At 34.3% G+C, this 25,825-nt stretch overlaps 3 protein-coding genes across 3 annotated transcripts; 2 read left to right on the forward strand and 1 right to left on the reverse strand.

Moving 5' to 3' along the window:
* Positions 1-3,880: 3,880 nt before the first annotated feature.
* On the forward strand, positions 3,881-5,599 carry LOC140954389 (uncharacterized). The gene is made up of 2 exons (XM_073403774.1): positions 3,881-4,779; positions 4,877-5,599. The coding sequence occupies exons 1-2, from the start codon at positions 4,585-4,587 to the stop codon at positions 5,327-5,329; spliced, it is 648 nt and encodes a 215-aa protein (XP_073259875.1). The 5' UTR covers positions 3,881-4,584; the 3' UTR covers positions 5,330-5,599.
* A 7,100-nt stretch (positions 5,600-12,699) lies between these two features.
* Positions 12,700-16,913, forward strand: LOC118044061 (uncharacterized). The gene is made up of 2 exons (XM_035052217.2): positions 12,700-16,115; positions 16,379-16,913. The coding sequence occupies exons 1-2, from the start codon at positions 12,716-12,718 to the stop codon at positions 16,768-16,770; spliced, it is 3,792 nt and encodes a 1,263-aa protein (XP_034908108.2). The 5' UTR covers positions 12,700-12,715; the 3' UTR covers positions 16,771-16,913.
* A 2,073-nt stretch (positions 16,914-18,986) lies between these two features.
* LOC118044066 (zeta-carotene desaturase, chloroplastic/chromoplastic) lies at positions 18,987-24,747 on the reverse strand. The gene is made up of 14 exons (XM_035052227.2): positions 24,257-24,747; positions 23,682-23,806; positions 23,332-23,466; positions 23,147-23,219; positions 22,908-22,981; positions 22,386-22,490; positions 22,052-22,296; positions 21,876-21,963; positions 21,168-21,210; positions 20,916-21,072; positions 20,646-20,774; positions 20,433-20,505; positions 19,556-19,720; positions 18,987-19,403 (listed from the first exon to the last, which is right to left on the reverse strand). The coding sequence occupies exons 1-14, from the start codon at positions 24,453-24,455 to the stop codon at positions 19,236-19,238; spliced, it is 1,779 nt and encodes a 592-aa protein (XP_034908118.1). The 5' UTR covers positions 24,456-24,747; the 3' UTR covers positions 18,987-19,235.
* Positions 24,748-25,825: the final 1,078 nt, after the last annotated feature.

Here is a 25,825-nt window from a genome sequence, read left to right on the forward strand (position 1 = left end):
AGAGTCAAGCTAAATTAGTAAGTTTGAATTGGTTGATTGGTTTATTTATAATTTTAAAAAAATATAAATATAAATTTTTAAGGATCAAATTAAAAGAAATCAAAGCTTGAAGATCAAATCGAAGAAAAAAAAAGAACAACTCAGGTACCAAGAAGATAATCTGAAAAAGCTACAGTGCACACGAATAATGAATAAAAATGCTCAAAATAATAAATAATAAATAAATAAATATTAAGCTACAAATTACTTGGATCAGATTGTTACAAATTGCATTTGAATACAACTTAAGAACCAGCTTCTGATTTCTGGCCTGTACACGTTTGCAAGGAGCACTTATTTGGCATCCATTGATACCAGGGGTTATTTTAGGATCATACTCCATCAAACACTCAAAGCAAGAGTCCTAATTAATTAAATTATATATAAAAAAACTTATAATTTTTTTATATATATATTTATTTTCAGTAGTGAATTAGGATAGTGTTTTTTTAGGAGGTTGCGTCTGTCTTTTGCTTAAAATGCAGATGTAACCTGTTTAGTAATAAAAAAACGACAATTTATTGTTCATGGTCCCACAATGTTTTTGCATTCAAAACGCTGGGGGAAGGAAAGCAAGTTATTGCTTAGCATGCTCCACTGTTCTGGCTTGACCGGGTCCGGTCCAAAGCTCAAAATACATTGAATCGGGTCTGATCTAGTAAAATAAAAAATAAAAATTATTTTTTTATTGTGTTTTATTCAAAAAACTAGTGTTTAATATTATTTAATGACACTATATAAATTAGACGGAGATCGCTTAATGATGTAGCATTTGTAGAATTTGATCGCAATCCTAATTTTGTTCCTGATTATATTTTACCTTATGTTGTCGCGCGCTTAAGAAACCATAAAAAATTGTAGTCCTTGTAAAATGTATTTCATACGTGATGGAATTGTAGATAGTTTAATGGAACAATAAAAAATATTTTATATAAAGTACTATTTATTTCATGATGTAATAGTAATAGTTAAATCTATAATATTTAAATTAAAAACCATTAATATTAATATATATATTTTTAAAATTATTTTATAACCTCAATTTCAAAGGTATTCTTAACCAAACACATTAAAAATACTTTTTGTTTAACCTTAATTTTAATCACAGTTTTAACCAAACATACATAAATACCAAATCAACCTCAACCAAAAGTACTTTTTACAAAAAAAACTTTTTTCAAACCACAACCACAAAAACTACCACAATACCAAACAGACCCACTGATGGCGGGAGAGAAAGAAATCAATGATGAAGAGGAGGAAATGTTATTAAATTTAGCTTAATCTTGCATAAACTTAGGATCTAGCAAGAGCTTAATATTATTATATGTTGAGTTTTTTAATTGAATCAGACCAATTATTAATTTAGATAAATTCATTTAATTTGAATAATTTTTAGTAATTTGTCTGAACTGATTATACCTTATTCAAACTTGATTGAATCATAAAATAGATACCATTATATATGGTTATTGCTATTTAAATTTTTTTATAATTTTTTTTAAAATTAAAAATAGTTAAAAAAAACAACAAAGACCTAACAAATATATATATTCTTAATATATTTAAATTGTTTTAGCATTATGTCAAAAAAAAAAAATTAAATGTCATTATATGCATCATTTTTAAAATTATTAATTTTATTGATGAGTCGATCAATTGTTTTTTTAGGGAGACCCAAACCCCTGATTAGACAACACAGAGCATTTCCTCTCTTAGCCGCCACCTGAAAACCCCTCACTTCCTTTAGTTTTCACCTCACCCGACCGAAACTTCCCAGCCGTGAACGCCATCTCTTCCCTCAACCTAAGACCCAACAGACCCTGCTCTCCCCTGCCACACCTCCCTTAATCTCCCTTCCTTTCCCTTTTCCAGCCGTCCCCATCTTCTTCCTCGAGAACCAGCCAGGACTTTTCTCTTCCCCATCGCCAGTTCCCTAGCTCCACTCTCCCAGCCTCTCCATCATCCCTCTCCTCTCTCAGCCTCCCTGCACACCGGCCTCCACAAAAAAACCAAAAAAATATGATTTGAATATCAACTCTTTTTTCTACAAAGAAACTCTTTTAATTTGAATAAAAATATGCATAAGTTTTATGTAACTATAAATAGCTGGCTAAATTTTACTGCTCAATTTACAAGTAAGAGAATCTTTTGTATAAACCTCTTTAGGGGTAATAACCAATAGGCTGATTCCATCAAGATTAATTACATACATGTAATCTCTTTTAAGTAATTAATCTTGTCTTAAGTTTCTTTCTGTTTTCTTCTTCAAGATTAGGTAGATTTGATCCCTCCAGTCCATTAGGGCATAACATTTGACTGACTATGGATGTGAAAATGATAACTTCCTGATCCTCCGTTTCCATGAAAGTTCTTCTACAGTTCTACATAATATAATATTCTAATTTATATTTTTAATTTTCCAGGAAACTTCCTCCGTATAATATAATATTCTAGTTCTTGTGTAATCTTCGCTAATGTCTTCGCATGCCTTGCTGCTAAATGTAAGAGATATACAACCAGTAACCTAAACCCTCCCTTTACTCTTCAACCAACCTTTCCAAGTCGTTACAAAACATTGCTGTACTGTGTCTTAATATGGCTTCCATGTTCTATGAGATTGGCTCCTTCTCCTCTTCTTCTTCGTTCTTTATTTGAGACCGGCCGGTCCTCTTCATCTTCTTCCTCCTCTCTGCCAAGAATGACATATGATGTCTTTCTGAGTTTTAGAGGAGAAGATACTCGCAGGAATTTTACTGATCATCTATATAATGCTTTAGTCCAAGCAGGAGTCCACACATTTCGAGATAATGATGAGCTTCCTAGAGGGGAAGAAATCTCCTCACAACTCCTCGAAGCAATTCATGGCTTCCTTTAGCTCTTGAAGTTTTGGGTGCTTTTTTGAGCGGAAGAAGCAAATCTGAATGGAGAAGTGCTGTTGAAGAACTGCGAAAAACTCCAAATCATGATGTCCAGGCAAAGCTTATGATAAGTTTTGACACACTGGGTGGTGATAAACTAAAAAATATATTCCTTGACATTGCATGTTTCTTCGTCGGCAGAAACAAAGAATATGTGTCAAGAATACTACATGCCCACTATGGTTTCAATCCAGAACTCAATTTAACAATTCTGGTTGAAAGGTCTCTCTTAAAAGTTAATTTACAGAATCAATTAAGGATGCATGATCTAGTAAGAGACATCGGAAGAGAGATAGTTTGTCAAATGTATCCCCGACATCCTGGAAAACGCAGCAGAATTTGGCTTCATGAGGAAGCATGGGACGTGCTCAAAATGAACATGGTAAGATGCATTGCTGTAGTCTTGTGCGCAGAACACAAAGTCTTATATGCATTTCTGTTTTCAAATAATTTAACAAAATAATTTTGCATAGGTCTACTTGCAAACCGTGATATATGTCGTTCTACTGAAGTTTCTTGCTTTTCTCAGGGAGCAGAAGAAGTGGAGGGTATTGTGCTGGATGTGAAAACTTCGGAAGCTGGACCTTTAATAAGAAAAAAATCATTTGAAAACATGAAATATTTGAATTTACTCCAAATCAATGGAGTTCGTCTCATCGGATGCTACAGACATCTTCCCGAAAGGATTATATGGGTTGGCATGGATGCTCTTTTAAATCTTTTCCACCTAATTTTCATCTGGATTATCTAGTTGTTCTTGATATGCAGTAAAGTAACATTGAAGAACTGAAGGTACGGAATATGTAGTGTGCCCCCAAAATTATTCCTCATGCAGCTTAAATTACTTCAACAACTTCTTCTTTTTTCATTGTTAATTCTTTCTCATTTTCCTCACTGTTTTGACAGTTTCTCAACAATCTGAAAATCCTCAATCTCAGCAATTCTATGTTTGCTAAAACACCAAACTTCCTAGATGTCTTTAGACTTGAGAGACTAATACTTGAAGACTGCAGAAATTTAGCTGAGGTGAACCAGTCTGTTGGGCATTTGAAGGAACTTGTTCACTTGAGTTTTAAAGGATGTTACAGCCTAATTAATCTTCCAGAAAGCATTTGCAACTTGAAATCTCTTGAAACTCTAGACATTAGCATGTGCTCGAGGCTAGAGAATTTACCAGAGCACTTGGGTGTAATGGAATCCTTAACTGAGCTGCTAGCTGATGAAACTGCAATAAGGCAAACTTCCCTCATCAGTTGGACAATTGAAGAGACTCAGAAAGTTATCATTGAGTGGATGCCATAGAAAGCAAGACTCACCGTTTACTTCTTGGCTTTCACTAATTTCATCATGGCTTTCACCAACGAGTTCAACCTCCAAAGTTTTGCTGCCAGCTTCTCTTAGTAGTTTAAGCCTATTGAGAGGGCTAGATCTTAGTTATCGTGGATTATCTGAAGGTGAGATTTCCATAGATCCCGGGAGTTTGTCCTCTCTCCAAGAATTGAATTTGTCCGGAAACAAATTCTTCAATCTGCCTTCTGGCATTGGCCTCCTTCCCAAGCCTAACTATTTACTGGTTAAGGACTGTACAAATCTTCTATCAGTTCCGGAGCTCCCATCAAGTTTAATGGAACTGGATGCTGTTAATTGTTCGGCGTTGGAGAGACTGACAATTCATTCAAAAAGAATCCCATCACTGTATGTGAGTGGGTGCAACAATTTAATAGAGATTGAGGGTATGGAAGGTATGGGTAAGAGATGGGTCATTGTATCTGAAGACCGGAGCAATTTATCAAATAATTTGAAGCAGAGTCTTGTTCAGGTTCTCTCTCTCTCTCTCTCTCACAAACACACGCACACACAAGTCTCACGCATATGAATGTTGATTAGGTCTAAAGTTTTAGCTTTCCTTAAAACAGGCATTATGCAAGGGTGAGGAGTATGACATTGTCATTGCTGACGGTGAGATGCCAGAATTGTTCAGCAATCGAGCAGAAGGATCTTCATTATCATTTCATGTACCTCCAGGTTCAGATGGTAATAAAATCCAAGGGCTGGTTGCTTGGGTTGTCTGCGCCATCGATGGAAACATATCTGCTTATCAGCGGGGAGAGGCTGTTATAAGAAATAAGAGCAACGGTGTTCAATTGTTTAAAAGATCAATAATGTTGTTTACGATGAGCACAAATTCAAGCAACCAGTGTTCTTGGGTAAACCACATATCATTGGCTGCACTTCCTCCGAATGCAATGAAAGCTGGAGAGCAATTGGAGCTATCTGTTGAAGTAAAACATACCTCTTTTGAAGTACAAAAGTGTGGAGTCCATATGATAGTAAAGAAGCCAGAAGTTGAATACTTTGATGACAGCTAGAGAACTGTTCGCCATCATGATGACAATATCATATCATCCCTTCCCCTGTCCTTGTTCATTCTGTATGTTCAGGTCTCATCCAATTAATAGGTCTCGATGACCTTAAAGGAATTAGAGTTCATATTCGTTGTGATGAGCTAAGATGCTTGCATTAAATAAAATATTACCTGATAACTATATTAATATATCGAAATCCTGTTCACATGCTCTCTGTATTTAGTCAGCCTGAATTCTTTGCGTCCTTTTCCTCCAATAAGTAAATGAAACAATACTAGGCAAATTGTATTCGATTTTTTGTACTTTGAATTATTTTAAAAAAATATTCATGTAACAAAGATCTTGAAAAACCCACAAATGATCTCGTAAGTCCTGTTAAGAGCATAACCAATTTTAAAATTATTTTTCTTTTTCATAAAAAAAAAATATTATTTGTTTTTCTTAGCTAATTATATTTCTTTTGCTTGATTACTTTAATGGAGCTTATGGGATAAATTTATCATTTCTCTTTCTTAATTAAAAAAAAATCAAATTTCATTTTCTAAGCATTATCTTCTTTTACTAATTGAGGGCTAAGTTGGATTTATTCAATATAAACACGAGCCATGCGAGCTTGACAACAAGTTAGTGCTAATGTTAGTTGTAAACAAATTACTTAACCCGTTTTAAAAATTTGCATAAAATTCCTCACTAACATAACAATGTTCAAACTTTTTTATTTTATTTTTCTTGGTTCACGAAGCAGATAACTTGTTAATAAGCTGTTTCCAAGAAACTACGCATCACCGAAACCAACTCCTAAAATGATTTTTTCTTTGAGGCTTGTCCTACTCGATGCTTCAGTTATGGGGCACGTCTCACGGCTTCTATCCCTCACTGCATGCTGTTACCAAGCCGGCCGCTACCACCGCATGGCATTCTCTGGCCTTATAAAAGCCAGAGAAAGGCCACGAACCAGGGGGGAACGAAGGAGATAAAAAAAACAGAGGAAACAGGGGAACGGACCAGGGGAACACGGAGGGGAGAGAGACAGGGGGGCAAACGAAAAACAGAGAACATAAACAGAGAAAAAATCTGGGGGAAGACGCAAAGAAAGGAAATTCCAAGGAATTGGGAGGGCGGGGGGGGGGGGGCTTTCAACAGTAGAGGACAGACGCAGGGGGACGGAAGAATAGCAGCAACACGGGGGACAGAAGAAGACCATATAAATATATATGGATTGATTTAAAATTATTTTACTGATTTATTCATGCACATTAAGTCATACAATAAATCCTTAATAATTTAAAAAAAAATAGTAATGCAGCCTGTTTTATATAAAAAACTTAAGAGATAATAATATTTTTTATTTTAAGTAACCAGTTTTATACCATAAAATCTCTACTAATACAAATAAAAACAATAAAATTAAAAAATAAAAAATAATTAATAATTATATCAAATAATGAAAAGATTTTATTATTAAATATTTTTTTTTTCAAGTGGTCTGGTAAAATACAAGTTAAAAAACCTTTTTTTTATAATAGTACTAGGCCTATTTTAAAAAGGAAGGAAATCCTAATAAATAATTATAGAGTTATTCCATGAATTTTCTAAACTAAATAAAAAGGATAAAATTACCGAGCATAATATTATTTTTTTTGGTGTAATGAAAAGAAAAAAGAACAAACTAGCCTTCCCTACATTAGCTAGTACCAGAGGAGATAAGAAATCCCTGGAGGAGAGGAATCCTTAATATAAAACTCAATCATGTACTCTGCTCCCATCTTGGCTCCTTTTTTTTTTTCTCACTGTTGAAAGCTTCCGACAAGATACAGAGTTTATAAACTGGATTGAATATGAATAAGAGCAACCCATAATAACAATTAAAATTAATGCTCTAATATCATATTAAATAATAAACAAAAATTAAAAGAAGCGAGAGAGAAAAAAAAAGAAGCCAAAGAAGCAAAAAAAAAAGAAAAAACTGAAGGTGAGAGAAGCTGAAAAGAAAATGAGAGAGAAAGAAGGTTGTAAAAGTGTGCAACTCCCAAATTATTTAATTCATCATCAATAATTCCCCCATAAAACAACTAATAATAATTAGGCCAAAACCTACAAAAATAAAACTAAAGTTTAAAATAAAATAATATCAAGTTTAATAACAAAACTCAACTAAAAATAATAAATTAAACCCAAAAATAAAAGTAGCTAAAGCCCAATTGAGAATATTGAAACTTTTATTTACTGTGAAATCAATTTTAAGTTTATAGAGATTGTTTACCTTCTCAATGTTTTGTAATCCAATTGATGGACAATCAAAGAAAGGAACCAGCAAATTCAAATTGCGCGAATACAACTTGGTACCTGAACAAAAAGCAAGGGGAATGAAGATTGAATTCCAAGTAATGCAAGCAGAATCTTATAGACTTCATCAACGATGTAGCACATCATGGAATAATTTGAGATGAGGATTTGATTGAATATAGTTTCAGATCACAGCATAATCCCTAAAAATCCACGAAAATTACACCTCATTACAAGAAACAAAACTCGAATTTGTTTCATTTTGTTTGTTACCTTAAAAGTCATCAAGGTTGTTGGATTCAGAGAGCATATTCCCGCCATTTTTGTAACAGACATGGAATGGAATCAGTTAGTCAGTCCATGGAGGTGTCATTTTTGTAACAATTTAAAAATATTATTTTCAATCAAAAATGTTTTTTCAAAATACATAAAATATGATTTGAATCACAAAAATAAACATCTATCTACTCTAATCTAACATGTTCCTTCAACTTTTATATATTAATTTTGAACAATGAGTGTATTAAAATATATATTTTTTAAGATATTGCTTTGAAATGTATTTTTTTCAAGAATAACAAATATACTCCCATATCCCATCTATCTATTTATTTCTTTAATATAATTGATGAATTTATATGAGATTCTTTTAAAAAAAGAAAAATTACTAAAATAAAAACATACCAAAAATAACTGAATCAAGATATTTTAAAAGAAAGAATATATATTTTTTTTTAAATTCAGTAGTTAGTATATATTATTAAATTCTACTCGAAATTCTATTGCGATTTATATATATATATAGCCAATAAATAGTCCTCGGCTAAATAATATTTGAATGAATATTTAAAATAACGGCTGTAAACTGACTTGTGTCCGTGTTTTTTATAATATAGTGTCCTGAACAGTGTCTACTTTCATGAATCCTCTGCAAAATCAAATTGATTAGTGAGAGAGGCATTGATCCTGTAAACTTCGTCGAGAAACTCATTAAGGCCGTAGGATTAATCTCAACTTTTGAGTGGCTGTGGTCCGTTCCATCTGGACTAGAGGAAAATCAAAGAGAATATGACTTCCTGATGACCAATATGTGGCTAGCTAAAGGAGTGTACTTCATGGCTAGTTATATGGTTGTGTTTGATGCCACCACGTATTGTGATACCAAACCTAATTGGATAAGAGATATGAGATATGCCACCTTTAAAAAGTGATTCATATATTTTTCATTTTAGTGAGATGAAAATTTAGGGGATCAACAATTACAAATCATCACATTTTGTGGCATAGGATTCATCAGCATTTTTTATTTTTTTATAGGCTTGAATTGGACTCACTACTTTTATATCAGACTCTCAGCTATAGTGGGATACCAAACATCATTGGTTTTATCATCAGATAAGAGATTAATCTCATCTTTCATATTATGTTTGGATTTTTGCCTTTAAAATGATTTTATCTAACCTGGTATTCTTCATAAAAGATGTAGTCTTAGATGTGTAGAGGATTTTGGATTTTAGAATCGTATGATTTTGATGTCTAAAACTCAAGATATACTCATTTAAATCTGTAGTGTCAAAGCAGAAAATTCTGTTGCAAGTATAATATCAGCCCGATTTTGCTGAGGATTTCAGTCAATTAGTAATTTCAACTCCAATGGGCACCATAAACAGGTTATTGTTAGGCGAAGCTGAGATTTAGAATCTATTGTAACTTAGATTTTGTTTTTGACTTAGTTTCTTATAATATCCAATCATTTCAACTACATTCTCTCATTCATGGAATGTTATAGGATTGATTTGCATGTTTTTTTGGATCCTAAGACCTATTATTTCCATATTAGACTCTCAGCTATAGTGGGATGTTCGACATTGTTAGTTTTCTCATCAGATCAGGAGACCAATCTCGTCCTTTAGATTGCATCTGGATTTCCTTCCTCAAATTGATTTTATCTGACATGGTATTCTTAATAAAAGTTGAAGTCTTGGATGTGTACACATATCTAATTTTGCAGGTCTGATTAGAGGTTTAAACAAGCTTGGATTTCTTTTCATAATACCTTCATGAAAAGCTTGATATGTCTACTTTAACTTTGATTGAGCATATATTTGTATTTTGAAATTATAACACAGTGAAAAAGCTATCACAAGAAGCAAGGTATGAAACATAAAATATAAAAATTGTTATTTTTTAACGATTAATTTACAAAATCTCTTAGGATGTAAAACTCATAAAAATGAAACAAGTTGTATAATGAGACACCATATCATAATCTATATCCAAGTGATCAGTATACTAACAACAGAAATCCCAACTTCATGATGCATCAGTCCATTTGAAAATTCAACCCTAACGAGCACGATAACAGTTCATTGGTTGGTGAAGCTTTCATTGCATGATCACGTAAATGTACCATGAAGCAATTATACAGAGAGTCCACATCCTACAATGTGACAGTTTGTGACCATTCATGACGGATTCATTAAGCAAAGAAAAGCTCTACTTCGGACCATTCGACCACGATAAAAGGTTGATTACAAACGGACACAAGCAGTCAATTTATTTTTTTTGAATAATCATCCAGAATATATTGAAAATAACAAAGCAATCAAAATCATGACCAGGTATTTATGATAAATTTATGGCTTATATAAATTGGAGAATAAAGACAAGTATCAAATTTCTGATTAGAGGTACAAAAAAAACTCAAATTTCTTTTCATATTACTTTTCTAAAAAAAACTTAATATATGTACTTTAACTTTGATTCATCCTATGTTTATATTTTAAAATTATAATATGGTTAAAACCTATCACAAAAAATAAAATCTAAAACATAAAATATAAAAATTCTTATCTTTTAGCAATTAATAAACAAAGTTTATTAAGAATGTTAAACTCATAAAAATAACTTTCAATGAACTCAAAATACATTAAAAAGCAGACTTCATGTTTATTGTTTACAAAGCCTTGACAAATAATTATCAGCCACAAGTAGCGGCAGGGAAACAAGTTGTATAATGAGACACCATATCTTAATCTATATCCAATAATCCAAGTGAGTATACTAACTGCAGAAATCCCAACTTCATGATGCATCAGTCCATTTGAAAATTCAACCCTAACGAGCACGATAACAGTTTATTGGTTAGTGAAGCTTTCATTGCATGATCACGTAAATGTACCATGAAGCAATTATATTCATGACGGATTCATTAAGCAAAGAAAAGCTCTACTTCGGACCATTCGACCACGATAAAAGGTTGATTACAAACGGACAAAAGCAGTCAATTTATTTATTTTGAATAATCATTCAGAATATATTGAAAAGAACAAAGCAATCAAAATCATGACCAGGTAGTTTTGATAAATTTATGGCCTATATAAATTGGAGAATAAAGACAAGCAACAAATTTCTGATATTCTGAACTTTTGATTTGCTATATATGACCCGTTCCGTCCACTAGACTAAGGAAAAAACAAAGAGAACATGACTTCCATGGCACAATCTGGGGCCAAGGGAGTTCACTAGCTGTTGAACTTCCAACTTCATGATGCTTTCATGGAATAATGCTTTCAAGTCCATTAGTAAGTTTGAACCCAATGGGCAGATAAACAGGTTATTGGTCGGTGAGGCTTTCATGGAATAATCTGTGGACGTACTATAATTAAGGAATTAATTAACATGAGAAGCTAGTTGTGACATTTCTTGACTGGTGCAACAATAGTTGTGTTTTTTTATATTTAATTTAATTATGTTGATAATGAAAAAAGAAATAAAAAAGAGTTTATGGTTCGAAATTAGAGGAAAGAAAGAAAAAGAGACTACTGATGATGGATTGTAACACAATAATATTATGAAATGTTTGTTTTTTTTTTCATTGTAAAATATTTATAGAGAAGAGATATAAAATGATGCAGTAGAAATGGATTCTTGTAATTTTATATTTAGTAGGACTTGTTTGTATGACTTAGATGTTAAGCACATGTTTAGAGATAATTTGTATACGTTTGAAAAATATCAAAGCTTATAAAGCAGAGGGAAATTATTTCCCTACTGTAACCAATTTAGAGCGTGAGAAGTAAGCAGCTAAGTGAAAAAGTAGACAGAAAAATAAATGATAGATATTTCTAAGGCAATCGAGCATTTACTTGCTGAATTTAACGAGATGGATTGTTGTTAATGAGAGGTATTCAACATTACATAATTCTGGTGCGAAGAGTTAGTCTTTTAAATTTGCCACATTACAGACTTGGTTAGAAATTGAGGAGAAGGTAGAAATTTTGTTTTATGCATTTTTATCCATGTGAAAATAATCATAAGCTGCGTGAAAGGCATAAAAATACTGACATACTCACTAGCAATTTGCAAAGGCAACATTAAATATTATAGCAATTCATATGGTATATAATCCATGTGAATTTCTATATTATAGCAATTTGGTTTGTCCAACTCCAGAGCTGCTTTCTTGCGCTAAAGGCAGTTAAAAAGATACATCATGAATCTTTGGACAAGTCAAATGTGGAACGATGACCCCCAATATGCATAGTACTTTCCAATTAATAGGGAGTCCTATGATTTGGAAAGGTAGAACAAAGAATATTTAGAAATTTCAGAACGAAAGACTCCTCTACCGAAAGATTTTGATTTTGATTTCTTCTACCCCCAAAGGCTCCAATTCCAATTAATTCAGAGAGCCCGCGATTAATGAAAGATTTTGATTTCTTCACCGATTCAATTAAGGGAGAGAAAACTGATTCAAAAGATTTAAAAAAACAAAATATTTTTTTCCTAGTTATTTTTATTTTTTTATTTAGTTTAGAAATGAGCTATGGATTTTGAACAAATGGGCCAACAATTAAGCATCTTTAGAAATTATAGGACTTGGAAATGAATTTTCCAAGATTTACCAAATCTTCCACCCAATAAAAACTGATGTCACTGTTGTTGACGTATGTATGTAAAAGTCTGTAAAATAAGAACAAAGATTAATAGGAAATTTTGTAATTAAAAATTCCAACAAATATTCCATTTCTTTTTTTCTATAAATACCTATCATTGGAGCCTAGGATCTTCATCTTCCATAGCAAACCATATCCCTTCGACATGATGTCCTTCCTACAGAAACCAGTCTCAATGTTTCTCCAAGTCCTTTTTTTTCTCCTTCTAATGTGCTTTCCTTCTTTCTTTGCCTTTCCTCCTAATTCCTCTGCAACTTCATTTGCTGCTGCCAAATATGTAGCTACTGAAGGTAATAAAGAAGCGGAGGCTCTCCTAAAATGGAAAGCAAGTCTTGATGACAACCACAGCCAAGCTGTCCTGTCTTCTTGGGTTGGCAGCAGCCCTTGCAAGTGGCTTGGAATCACTTGTGACAATTCTGGAAGTGTCGCCAATTTCAGCCTTCCACATTTTGGTCTGAGAGGTACGCTTCAAAGTTTCAACTTCTCATGCTTCCCCAATCTTCTCACTCTCAATCTCTGGAACAATTCACTCTATGGAACTATTCCATCCCATATTAGTAACCTGACCAAAATCACCAAATTAGACATGAGTGAAAATCATTTCAGTGCAAATATTCCACTTGAGATAGGATTGTTGACAAATCTTAACCTTTTGGACCTTAGTGAAAATAATCTCACCGGTTTGATCCCATCCTCTATTGGAACTCTGAAACACCTATCAATTCTCTATCTATGGGGTAACAAACTCTCTGGCTTGATACCTCCAGAGATTGGATCACTACAGTCTCTTAGTGACCTTGAATTGTCGAGCAATGATTTAACTGCTAGTATCCCTTCTTCTATTGGAAATCTGAGAAACTTATCAATTCTTTTTCTCTTTGATAACAAACTATCTGGCTTGATACCTCCAGAGATTGGATCACTACAGTCTCTTAGTGACCTTGAATTGTCGAGCAATGATTTAACTGGTAGTATCCCTTCTTCTATTGGAAATCTGAGAAACTTATCCACTCTTGATCTCTCAGATAACAAACTCTCTGGCTTGATACCTCTTGAAATTGGATCACTACAGTCTCTTAATTACCTTGACTTGTCAAACAATGATTTAACTGGTAAGATCCCTTCTTCTATTAAAAATATGAGAAACGTATCCACTCTTGATCTCTCAGATAACAAACTCTCTGGCTTGATACCTCCTGAAATTGGATCACTACAGTCTCTTAATTACCTTGACTTGTCAAACAATGATTTAACTGGTAGTATCCCTTCTTCTATTGGAAATCTGAGAAACTTATCCACTCTTGATCTCTTAGATAACAAACTCTCTGGCTTGATACCTCCTGAAATTGGATCACTACAGTCTCTTAATTACCTTGACTTGTCAAACAATGATTTAACTGGTAAGATCCCTTCTTCTATTAAAAATATGAGAAACGTATCCACTCTTGATCTCTCAGATAACAAACTCTCTGGCTTGATACCTCCTGAAATTGGATCACTACAGTCTCTTAATTACCTTGACTTGTCAAACAATGATTTAACTGGTAGGATCCCTTCTTCTATTAAAAATATGAGAAACTTATCCACTCTTGATCTCTTAGATAACAAACTCTCTGGCTTGATACCTCCTGAAATTGGATCACTACAGTCTCTTAATTACCTTGACTTGTCAAACAATGATTTAACTGGTAGGATCCCTTCTTCTACTGGGAACATGACTATGATCACTAACCTTTATCTGGAAATGAATAATTTATCTGGATGTGTTCCTCGGGAAATAGGACAACTTGAATCCCTTGTTGAATTGAGTTTGTTCAATAATAATCTCAATGGTTCTCTGCCCCCCGAGATGAATAATCTCACACATTTGATGAGTTTGCAATTGTCTTCAAACAATTTCACTGGCCATTTACCACGAGACTTGTGCCTTGGTGGGTTGCTTGTAAATTTTACAGCCCATTACAATCATTTTTCTGGTCCAATCCCTAAAAGCTTGCGAAATTGTACTAGTCTATTTAGAGTTAGGCTTGAATGGAACCAATTGACGGGGAATATTTCTGAAGATTTCGGCCTCTACCCAAACTTGAACTATATGGACCTAAGTCACAATAACTTGTATGGTGAGCTTACGTGGAAATGGGGAGGTTTTCACAACTTGACGAGCCTAAAATTGTCAAACAATAATATCACAGGTGAGATACCATCAGAGCTTGGAAAGGCTACTGGGCTACAAGTCATTGATCTCTCGTCAAATCTCCTGAAGGGGACATTTCCAAAAGAATTGGCGCAGTTGAAGGCGTTGTTCAACCTTACTCTTCATAACAACCATCTTTCTGGTGTCGTTCCCTTTGAAATCCAAATGCTATCTCAACTTCGTGCCCTTAATTTAGCTTCTAATAATCTTGGTGGATCAATCCCAAAACAACTGGGAGAGTGCTTGAATTTATTACAGTTGAGCTTGAGTCATAATAAGTTCATAGGGAGCATCCCATCTGAGATAGGCTTCCTGCATTTTCTTGGAGATCTAGATCTCAGTGGGAATCTACTGGCAGGAGAGATACCATTAGAAATTGGGCAATTGAAACAGTTAGAAACGATGAACCTCTCTCACAACAAACTTTCCGGTTTGATTCCAACTGCTTTTGTAGATTTGGTGAGCTTGACAATTGTAGACATCTCCTACAATGAACTAGAGGGCCCTATCCCCAAAATCAAAGGCTTCATTGAAGCTCCATTTGAAGCTTTTATGAATAATAGTGGTCTCTGTGGAAATGCCAGTGGTCTAAAGCCTTGTACACTTCTTACAAGCAGGAGAAAGAGCAACAAAATTGTCATTTTGATTATTTTTCCTCTCCTAGGCAGTCTACTTCTACTGCTTACCATGGTTGGATGTTTATACTTTCGCCACCATACAAGTAGAGAAAGAATCTCCCTCTTAGGAGAGCGACAAAGTCCACTCAGTTTTGCAATATGGGGCTATGAGGAAGAGATCCTACATGAAACTATCATCCAGGCCACTAATAATTTCAACTCCAATAACTGCATTGGGAAAGGGGGATACGGAATTGTTTATAGAGCCATGTTGCCAACAGGTCAGGTGGTTGCCGTGAAGAAACTTCACCCATCAAGAGAAGGCGAGCTTGTGGATTTGAAAACTTTTAGAAATGAGATTCGCATGTTAATAGATATTCGACATCGAAATATTGTGAAGTTATATGGATTTTGTTCATTAATGGAGCACTCTTTTTTAGTTTACGAGTTCATAGAAAGGGGAAGTTTGAAGATGAATTTATCTAGCGAAGAACAGGCAATGGGCTTGGATTGGAGTAGAAGGCTTAATGTTGTTAAAGGAGTGGCCAATGCATTATCCTATTTGCACCATGATTGCTCGCCTCCGATCATTCATCGAGACATTTCCAGCAGCAATGTTCTTTTAAATTTGGAATACGAGGCTCATGTTTCGGATTTTGGAATAGCTCGGCTCTTGATGCCTGACTCAACCAACTGGACCTCATTTGCTGGCACTTTCGGATACACAGCTCCAGGTACATACTTGATTTCATTCTTAATATATATATATATATATATATATATATATATATATATGAATCAATTGCTAAATTTTTGTTTTATGTCATAATGTTTTGGAGGCTCTCGAAAACATTATGACATACTAACAGAACAATACAACCAGTACTATGAAAATGGAGGGCTGCTTTTGGATGCTCTGAAGGTTATGTAGAATAAATTGTCATATTAGCAGTACAATACAGCCAGTACTATGAAACAATGACCAGAATTTTTGCAGAGCTAGCTTACACAATGAGAGTGAACGAGAAGTGCGATGTCTACAGCTTTGGAGTGGTCACAATGGAAGTAATAATGGGAATGCATCCGGGTGATCTCATCTCATCTCTTTCTGCATCAGCATGCTCCTCCTCGTCGTGCTCACAAATCAACCAGCATTCATTGTTGAAGGATGTGATAGACCAACGTATCCCACTTCCTGAAAATGGAGTTGCAGAAGGTGTGGTCTCCATTATCAAAATAGCATTTGCATGCTTGCTTGCCAATCCCCAATCTAGGCCAACCATGCGACAAGTAGCTTCGGAGCTCATAGCTCGATGGCCTCCGCTGCCAAAGTCATTCTCCGCAATAACATTGGAAGATTTGATGCCTCAAACAACTGTGACAGGCTGAGAATTTTCCAAAAGATTTTCTATAATTATGTAGCATGTGATTGTTTCTACTTATGTTAGTTTCAATTTTCGTAGCTTTGTTTGTAATAAATTATTTCGCCGCTTTGTATTTTGTTTCTTCAACGATTAATATGTTTTAGTACAGTATTATTTCTCTGCCCTTTCTCGTAATATTATGATACTCCATGATATTGAAAATATGTATACCTATTAATTTCAAAAAAAAATGAGGGGTAATGAAATAATTTTTGTAAGTATTAATTTCAACATTTAAATTTAAAAAAAAATAATAAGGAACAAACATAATTGACCATGTAGTTGTGGTAATAAGATTTTTATCATTTTAATTAAAGAAAAACAGTCAAAGTTTATGAACCTGTTAAAAAATTCTCATGAAGGTAATTTTGAATTCATTCAACTCCCACTAATCCTCGAAATTTATTTTTCATTTATTTTTTGTATTAATTTTTTTACTGCAGTATTTCTTGTGAAGATGAACAACTTCAAGATTATTTAATAAGTTGATCTTTAAAGAGAAATATAGGCAATGTGTGACATAAAACTTTTTTTTTCCCCATCAAAAATAAAATAAAATAAACTGAATGATTAGTCTACATGAATCTTAGATTTAACCCGTCCTTTATTATAATTATTATTAACGTCTAAGGTGATGCTCCTCCAACAGGATCACTAGTAACTCTTCGCTGTCCTGTCTCCTTCACGACACCAAAAAAATCTCCACCACCACCACCACCAAGGGCCGAAACATCCGTCTCCTCCACCGCCGCCACAACCCCACCTCCTCTACCAACATGGAGCGAAGAAATAGAATGCATGTTGGACATTTCCCTCAGAGAAATGCCAATAATTGGTGCAAGAGATTTTAATCCTATACAACAAGAGGAAAGTGCAAATACAAGAGCGTTCGCGCTCTGCTGTCTGGTGAAGAACCGAAAATTGGACCCTATCGAGATTATTGATAGATTTGGGCATGATTTGGTGGTGTTAAAAGGGAGTAAAAGAGTGTGGAATTTGAGTAAGAAAGCGAAATAGGATCCGGGTGTCGGTGATTATTTGTTTACGCCGGCCGGGGATGTGCATAGAGTGAAGTATTTTGAGGATACTGAGTTTTTTTATCAAGTGGGAAGGGAAATGGGATATCTTCTTTGATGAAGAGATGGAGGTTGCTAAGAGTGAACTTGAGAAGGAAGCAGGGGATGGGTTTGAGTTAGTAAAGTAAGACATTGTGTGTGATTTGAGCTTTGAATGATGACTTCGTTATGGGTGTTTAATGTTTTTGTGTGTTGGATGATGATTTTTTGCCCTTTTAATGTTGATGTGCAGTTATGTAAAGAAGAATCATTAAAAATGATAAATCAACTTCGTGTTTTGAACAATTTTGTGGGGTTTGTTTGAAGCTTTTTACTCTTTTGATGTTGATTTCTTGCTATTGTGATTTGTGTCGATGGTTGGACACTGTTTTGTGCGTATTTGATGCTAGTGAAGGCTGCTGTTTTACACTCTTAGCTCGGAGGAAGATTTCATGCTCGACTAGGCAGGAATGGTGAATTGGTGACAGATTTTCAAGAGAAGAATCTGTTTCTTTGGCCAGCTTCCTTGCTCTAGGAGAGAAAATGAGAGCAAGAGAAATGAACCATTTGTCATCTCAAAACCTGCAGCAGCAAGAATATTTTCAAGTAATTTGAGTTTAGGCCATCTTTCTCATGAACACATATGTATGAAGTTGCCCCTTCCCTTGCCATTGCCATTCAAAGTCTGTTGTCTTTCCATGTGGCAAAATGTTAATCAGCTATTTCCAGGATTCCAAACAATATCTGTCTGGTGGCTTGAAATTGCCGAGGGAGGCTCCAAGGATCTTAAAAATTGCCGAGGTTGATTTTTGTTGAAGTTAAGTAACCAATTTTTTCGTAACAAAACAGTGAGAGAAAAAACCCCTCAATAAACCCACCATTGCAGACACAATATTTGTCTTGCTCTTTTGTTTTTGTTTCTATGATTCGGTGTAGGACAATCTGTATTTTACCAAGATTATAGATTTGAAAATTTTTCGTTAATAAATACTCATCATAATTTTACACAAGTTACACTACAATATCTCTCAAAATCTTCAATAAAAAAGAAAAGCTATGATTTATTTATTTTTTTTACATTTATTTTTTCAAACCATATACTACAGTAAATCAAACAAACACTAAATATCATAATCAATTAAAATTAATTTAACAATTATATATCAGATAGCTTTAATGAAGCATGTTCGAATCCGACCAAAGCAGATGACAGGACATCAAAGGGATATAGCATAAACACCTAGATTGCCTCATAATTGAAACTAATATTTACATAGGCAGCGTTTAGAATTACATAAATCATAAACTTACACCTATTTATTACGGCCATTTGAGACCATACACATAAAGCTTTGATGTGTGATGTGTGATGGGATCATACAGGACTGAGCTCATCAATTAAATTTTGAGATTTTGTGCCATCTTGAGATTCGACAGCTGCAAATGTCTTCCTCAAAGCTACTAACTCTTCCCCAGCACCGCATACATATGCTGAAGCTTGTCTTCCGGACAAGGTCGCTCCTTCCATGCTGTCTATGTAATCCTGTTCAATGCAGAAACAAGTATTGCTTATCTCTCTGGTTGCTTTTGTTGCTCCCTTTTAATTAACAGGTTGTTTTTATACTGAAAGCTGTGGAGGCAAGCACTAAAGCTACTTTTCTATCAAGCTAAGGGGTCTAGGGAAATTTGAGTTACCTGTTTTGTATATGAACCAGCAAGGAAGAAATTCTTCACAGGTGTCCTCTGATCAGGTCTGAAGGGATCTTTGCCAGGTCCTTCACGATACAAAGATTGCGCAATTTTTACAACGGATGACCAAGTTACTTCTAGACCTTGGGATGACGGGAATAAAGTCAGGACCTGGTTATTTAAATAAATAAAAAAAGAGCAAACAATGAGAATATTGCACAACAATAAATGGATTCATCAAATGATAATTCAATACTCAAATAAGAATCAACTACAACCAATGAAAGTTAGGAGCGCATTATTTTAGTCATCTTTTTATAATGAAAGCACATTAACTCAAGCTAACCATCTGTGATGATGTAAACCTTTCATCTCTAACTGGCTTTTGGACTACCAAGAACCCATATCCACACAAAAGAGCAACTGCAAGTGGTATCAGAGCCACAAAGGACTTGCATTAAGGCCTGGTTACTATGTACACACACAGTCTGGAATTTTAGTGGTGCCAAACTAGCTGAGAATGATGTCTCAAATTAGCAGAGATGTTTTCTTTATTTGCAAAAATATGTGTAAGTTGTTTGCACAGTCAAGAACATACAAATGGCACATTTTCAAGGCATAATTACTTCAATCTGAAGCCAAGTTTACACTTCGCAAGCATGTGCATGTGCACTTGCGCAAAAAACTTATAGAAATGAAAGAAGCCTTGGGGATAAACACTCTTCAAGCTGAATAGATTAGAAGTTACTAAATCCTGGATAGTTTAATCAAACGCTACCCATGTTATGTTGTTGCATAACTTCCCAGTGTATGTAATAGGGCTTAGGACCATAGATAATAGATGACTTTAGGTGTTAAGAGATAATGTTTAAATGCTACAAACCTGCTTTGAAACTCTCTCTATGATTTTATCATTTGTCAAGGGCATGTAAGGATCTCCCGGTGTCAGAACACATCTGAAACATATAATATTTGTGAATACAACAGATAAGGATGGAAATATAAAAGATACCTCTAGGGATATGGTAGATTGCCATTCCCTTATAAAGCAGAAACTAACAGCAATAAACTGGAGTAGTGATATTTGTTTTCTTACTGGAGCAATGAACCTTGTCCTTCAATGTAGTAATCTTCTGGAGAAGTGAGTGCTAGGTCAGCAAAACAAGAAAAATCTGCATCTGGAGTGTACAGGAGGTTATCTAAGCCAGCAGCTTGTCGCAACTGCCTGCCAATTGAAAGAAGCAAGGGCTTATCGGAAAAATGCCGTGTATAGTCTCAAAAAAAAACCACAGCAGATGATATTCTTGGTCATTGAAAAAAGCATCCTGCTTTCACAATCAGAGCATCAGCATAGATAGAAATTCACCTTGATTGTTCTAGATCCTGCAACTCTGTAACCCAGCCATTGTATCTAAGTTGTACTGTCACAACAGGTACTCCCACTAGCTCATAAATATTATCAAAGAATTTTGATTCCCTCCACTGGGACGGAAGTAGTCTTTTAATTCCAGGGACATCACAAGCTACCATCAAATCAAACCATAGAATGACAAAAGATCATCAATGCACAATTGATACAAGATATGAAGAAAGAGAAAGGGCATATATGACTGTATACCTGCAACATAAGCATCAGCTGTTACAACTTTCTTATCTGTAGCCTGCGATGATATGAATGTAATGTTTCATGAATGAAGACCTTACAAACACTGGTGGAAGATAAAAATAGCACACGGAAACCTCCAAAATACACATAAATAATCTGGTTTCCAAATTGTTTGATGCACAGGTCTTGACCCTGCCATAGGACCCACAATGACACATCTATCATAGCATATCAATGGCATATCCTTGCACACTCCATTTCCTTCAATCTATTAATTTGGCCAGGTTCAACTTAACAAATTCTTTGTAGAGTATAGACTGAAGATTTTAATTTCTGAACCTTACAAGACCAAATTCTATGCATCATTCTCAAGAAAATAACTCCACCAATTCTCCAATTGCAAACCCACAAACATGTGCTTGGGGAGTTAGACAGAGAATAGGATATTCATTTCCTATTCATTCATCAAAAGGTGCAGATTAAATAATTTGTCTTCCACTCTTAAGCCTTTTCCACAGACCTCTTTAATTTAGAACCATAGCTTATTGAAATATTCATCAAAACAATGTCGAGGCAATTACATTGCATCCCTATTGATCCTTAAATTGGAGCAATGTAACCAGGTTTAAGATAGGATATTTGAACATGTAAATGATAATATCACAGCCTCAATGTCCTAGAGGATCAAGTTTAAAATAAGGAAAATGAAAAGCCATTTACCTTCGACAAGGCAAGTCCTGTGACATGTATTTCTCCATCTGGTGATCTATCATAAATTATCTGTCTGCATCCCCACCTCAAATGAAACCTGCTCTTGCAGATAAAGAGTATCAATTATTGTGAGACCCAAAAAAAGTTTACAAGTAATGATCTTGAACCTATATTTACAACTGTACCTGCCTCCTTTATCTTCGATATACTTTCTAATGGGACCACTCAAGTAAACATCTGGAGAACCCTTGAGCATACGAAGTAAAGAAGCCTCTGTCTTGGTGGCAAACAATGAGAATATGGTCAGCATGCACCGAGCACTGATGTTATCACAGTCAATAAACCCAAGAGCATAAGCAACAGGATCCCACATTCTTTGGATACTCATGCGTGTTCCACCTTTGGACAAAAACCAATCAGAGAAGCTGATCTGTAAGAAGAAAATGTAATTTCAATGATAATATTAACAAAATGACCTGGGCAACTAATCAAAAGAAAGAGAAATGAAATAATTCTTACACTATCTAAATTCCTTATGTCCCTCAATGCACCATCAGGATCAACAAGAGCCTTTACAACTGGACTCAGGGCAAGCGCCATAGCATTCCTTGCTATATCATAAGTCTGAAATTGAAAAGTACCACGAGATAACACATCAAAAGAGAGTTTAAGGGGGTAGGAAATTTGGCACCAGCTAGTTCAGCTTCCCAAAAGATGTTGAAAGATGACATAAGAAACCCTTATAGTTTCTTTTGCACTTTTTTTTTTTTTTTTTTTGCTTCTGGTGAAAATTTGAATGCCAAAACTACACTACTTAGACTGCAATGAAAAATGTGAGGATGTCACTAAAAATAGGAAATTAAATACCATTAGTAGTGATGCATAATAGATGCAGTGACATGGCCCAGGAGACATTCAAGCAAGAAAAGAGGCAGCAGTTAGAAGGATAATAAACATGTTGATGACATTTTCGGGTTAACATCTAAGGTGGAGGATATTGCCCCATAAAATTCAGCATGAACTGGATGCTGGGAAGATTACCTTAAGCTGATTTGTTGACAAAAATGCACTAATCCCATGCAAAGGAGCTCCAATTGGAAACCGAAAATCAAGCTCTGGAATCAAGTTCAAGTTATGAAAGGACTTAATTATGGTAAACAAGATAAAATATGACACAATACAGGATGCTAGTAAGCCGAGGAAAAATGATTTCAATCAATGATACACACATCTACTGTAAGGAAAAATTTGATCAGATAAGGATCAAGAATAAATCATACCACCAATTTCACCTCCCTTGTTTACAAATGTGTGAGTATGATCCTTCACAAGCAGATTTTTATCTGCACCCACCTATGTTCGAGTAGTGATTCCGAAAAACTATCAGATTATTTAAAGAGTATTTTGTGTTTGAAAAATATATTTTAAATTGTTATATCACAATAACCAAAGAAACTTGCTTCACCTTCTTCATCAAACGGAAAAGATTGTTATAGCAACCAAAGAAAACATGAAGTCCCATTTCAATATGGTTTCCACGTCTATCAACAAATGAACCCACTTTACCACCAATGAAAGACCTTGAATCGTATATGTCCACCTGATAAAAAAAAAAAACATCTATCTTCAGTTTACATTATAACATAAAACCATTAAATTACAACAATTCAAACTTTCTAGGAAATGGATGTCAAGTTTGCTCTTAACTATAAATAAGTTTGAAATATGCAATCCACAAGCCTGCATTTTTTTCGAGTTTCAATAAGGTCAAGATGATCAGATGACCACGCAAGACAAAGCAGAAAAAGCAAATACCTCATGGCCCTGATCCAATAGCTCCACTGCAGTTGACATGCCTGCCAACCCTGCTCCAATAATAGCCACCTTCAGCTTTGGCCCCCTATAATGTTCAGGTTCTGGTGGAAATAACCCCTTCGGAGCTGGGAATACAATTCAATGCATGGCCAGCGAGAAGAAAAATGTCATCTTACACATCTTACTGACCTTTAAATAAATAAAAAGGCAGTACTTTTTGTCACACATAATGAGGCATCATATCATATGCATTTGATCTGATGAAAATCTTTATTAGACAACAGTCAGCCATTTATAATTTATTCATAGCAGCTGAATGGCAGAATTAAATTTCAATGATACATTTACAAGTCATCTCACCGACCTACTCTGTCAAAATTCAGAGCTATTTATACAAATTCAACAGTTAACACCGTCAAAAATTAAAAATCACCATACCAACAATATAAAAAAGGATGGAAAGTCCCAATCTTTAAACCAAAAGAAAGCCCAGATATGAAGAAAAAAAATGCACAAAAAATAAGTAAACAATACAATTCAAAGCCAAAAAAAAAAGGTAAGCTTTGAGGAATTACCATTAACACTCATATCAGATACGTTTGTTTCCAAAGAATCCAAAGCAGACCGAACTGTAAACAACCTTTTATTCCCGAACCCCACCTGAACCACTGACCGCCTACGACCAACACGACCAGAGAACAATAACCCAGGTGGGCTAGTCTCGCTTCTAGTTCCAGTAACAGATTTTGCAGGGAAAAGAATCAAAGAAGCCATGATTCTCTTCACTGCTCAGTCAGGAATTCAAGAAAATTCTTCACCTCTTACTCTTCTTTCTTTGAATTATTTGATATAAACCAAAAGACAACAAGTCTTGCTTGGCAGAGAGAGAGAGAGTAGAAGTAAAAGAAAGCAAGAAAATGTGAAGTCTTCCTCTATAGTGATAGAGCGTCGTGTGTCAATAGAAAGCACGGATTTTTAACAGGACCAACCACATTTAGTAAACGTAAACAAAGGAGTGAAGGGCATCTCGCGTGGAGGGAGGAGAGAAGATGCTTTGGTAGGAGAAATTTAACAATGAAGAGGTTGGTTTTGTTAATCGATATGTGTGGAGAGGTTATTTTTAAAAATATTTAAAAATATATTAAAATGATATTTTAAAATAATTCTTTTTATATTAATATATTAAAATAATTTATTATTAAAAAAAAACAATTATTTTTATTAAAAAAAAAAAAAGATTTAACGGCAGCGTTGTCACTAAATATATGTTAGGCGGTTAGAATTCGGATGTTATCATGTCATTTCCTGTTGGTTAATTTGAAATTATTGTAAAAATTATTTTTTAAAATATTTTTTTATTTTTAAAAATATTAAAATAACATTTATTTAGTTCTTAAATTTTATTTTTTATTAGTATATTAAAATCATCCAAAAACTTTAAAAAAATTAAATTAAAACTAAAAATAATTAAAAAATTTCAAATATATGATTAAATCACAATGTCAAATGAGGCTTGAACTAATAGTGAACATAGTTATTAAACCCGGACCAGCCTGGCTGGTCAATCTGGTAGCTAGACCAGTCCGAGTTAAAAAAAGACCAGTAAATGAAAAAATTTGGCGAAACCCGGTCGACTCATGACCCCGACGATCCGGGCAAGACCCAGCATATATATATATATATATATATATATATATATATATATATATATATATTAACTTTACTTCCAACAAAGCAAAAGGAAAGAACCATGTATCTGCACTAATTTTGTAATTGATTTCAGGATTCATGGTAAGATTCAAAATATGGTAAGATTTGAAATATAGTAGGAATAAAATAATAAAAATATAATTTTAAATTGATTTCAGGGTTCATGGTAAGATTAAAAATATGGTAAGAACAAAACAGCTATGAATAAAAAATGCAATGCATTAACAAAATTAGGAAAGAGAATTCAGTTCGGGGGGTAATTTTCCAAACGAATAATGGGAGTGTTTAGCTAAGCCTTGTTTGTTTCCCGGAAAGTAGTAAAAAAATTGACTTGGTTTTCAGGAAAGTGTTTTCCTTTTAGTTGTGTTTGTTTTCCGGAAAGTGGTTTCCGGAAAAGCACTTTCCAAACTTTCTTATGTTTGTTTGCCAGTAGG

Source organism: Populus alba, chromosome 13 (assembly GCF_005239225.2).
Source record: "Populus alba chromosome 13, ASM523922v2, whole genome shotgun sequence".
Taxonomy (NCBI): Eukaryota; Viridiplantae; Streptophyta; class Magnoliopsida; order Malpighiales; family Salicaceae; genus Populus; species Populus alba.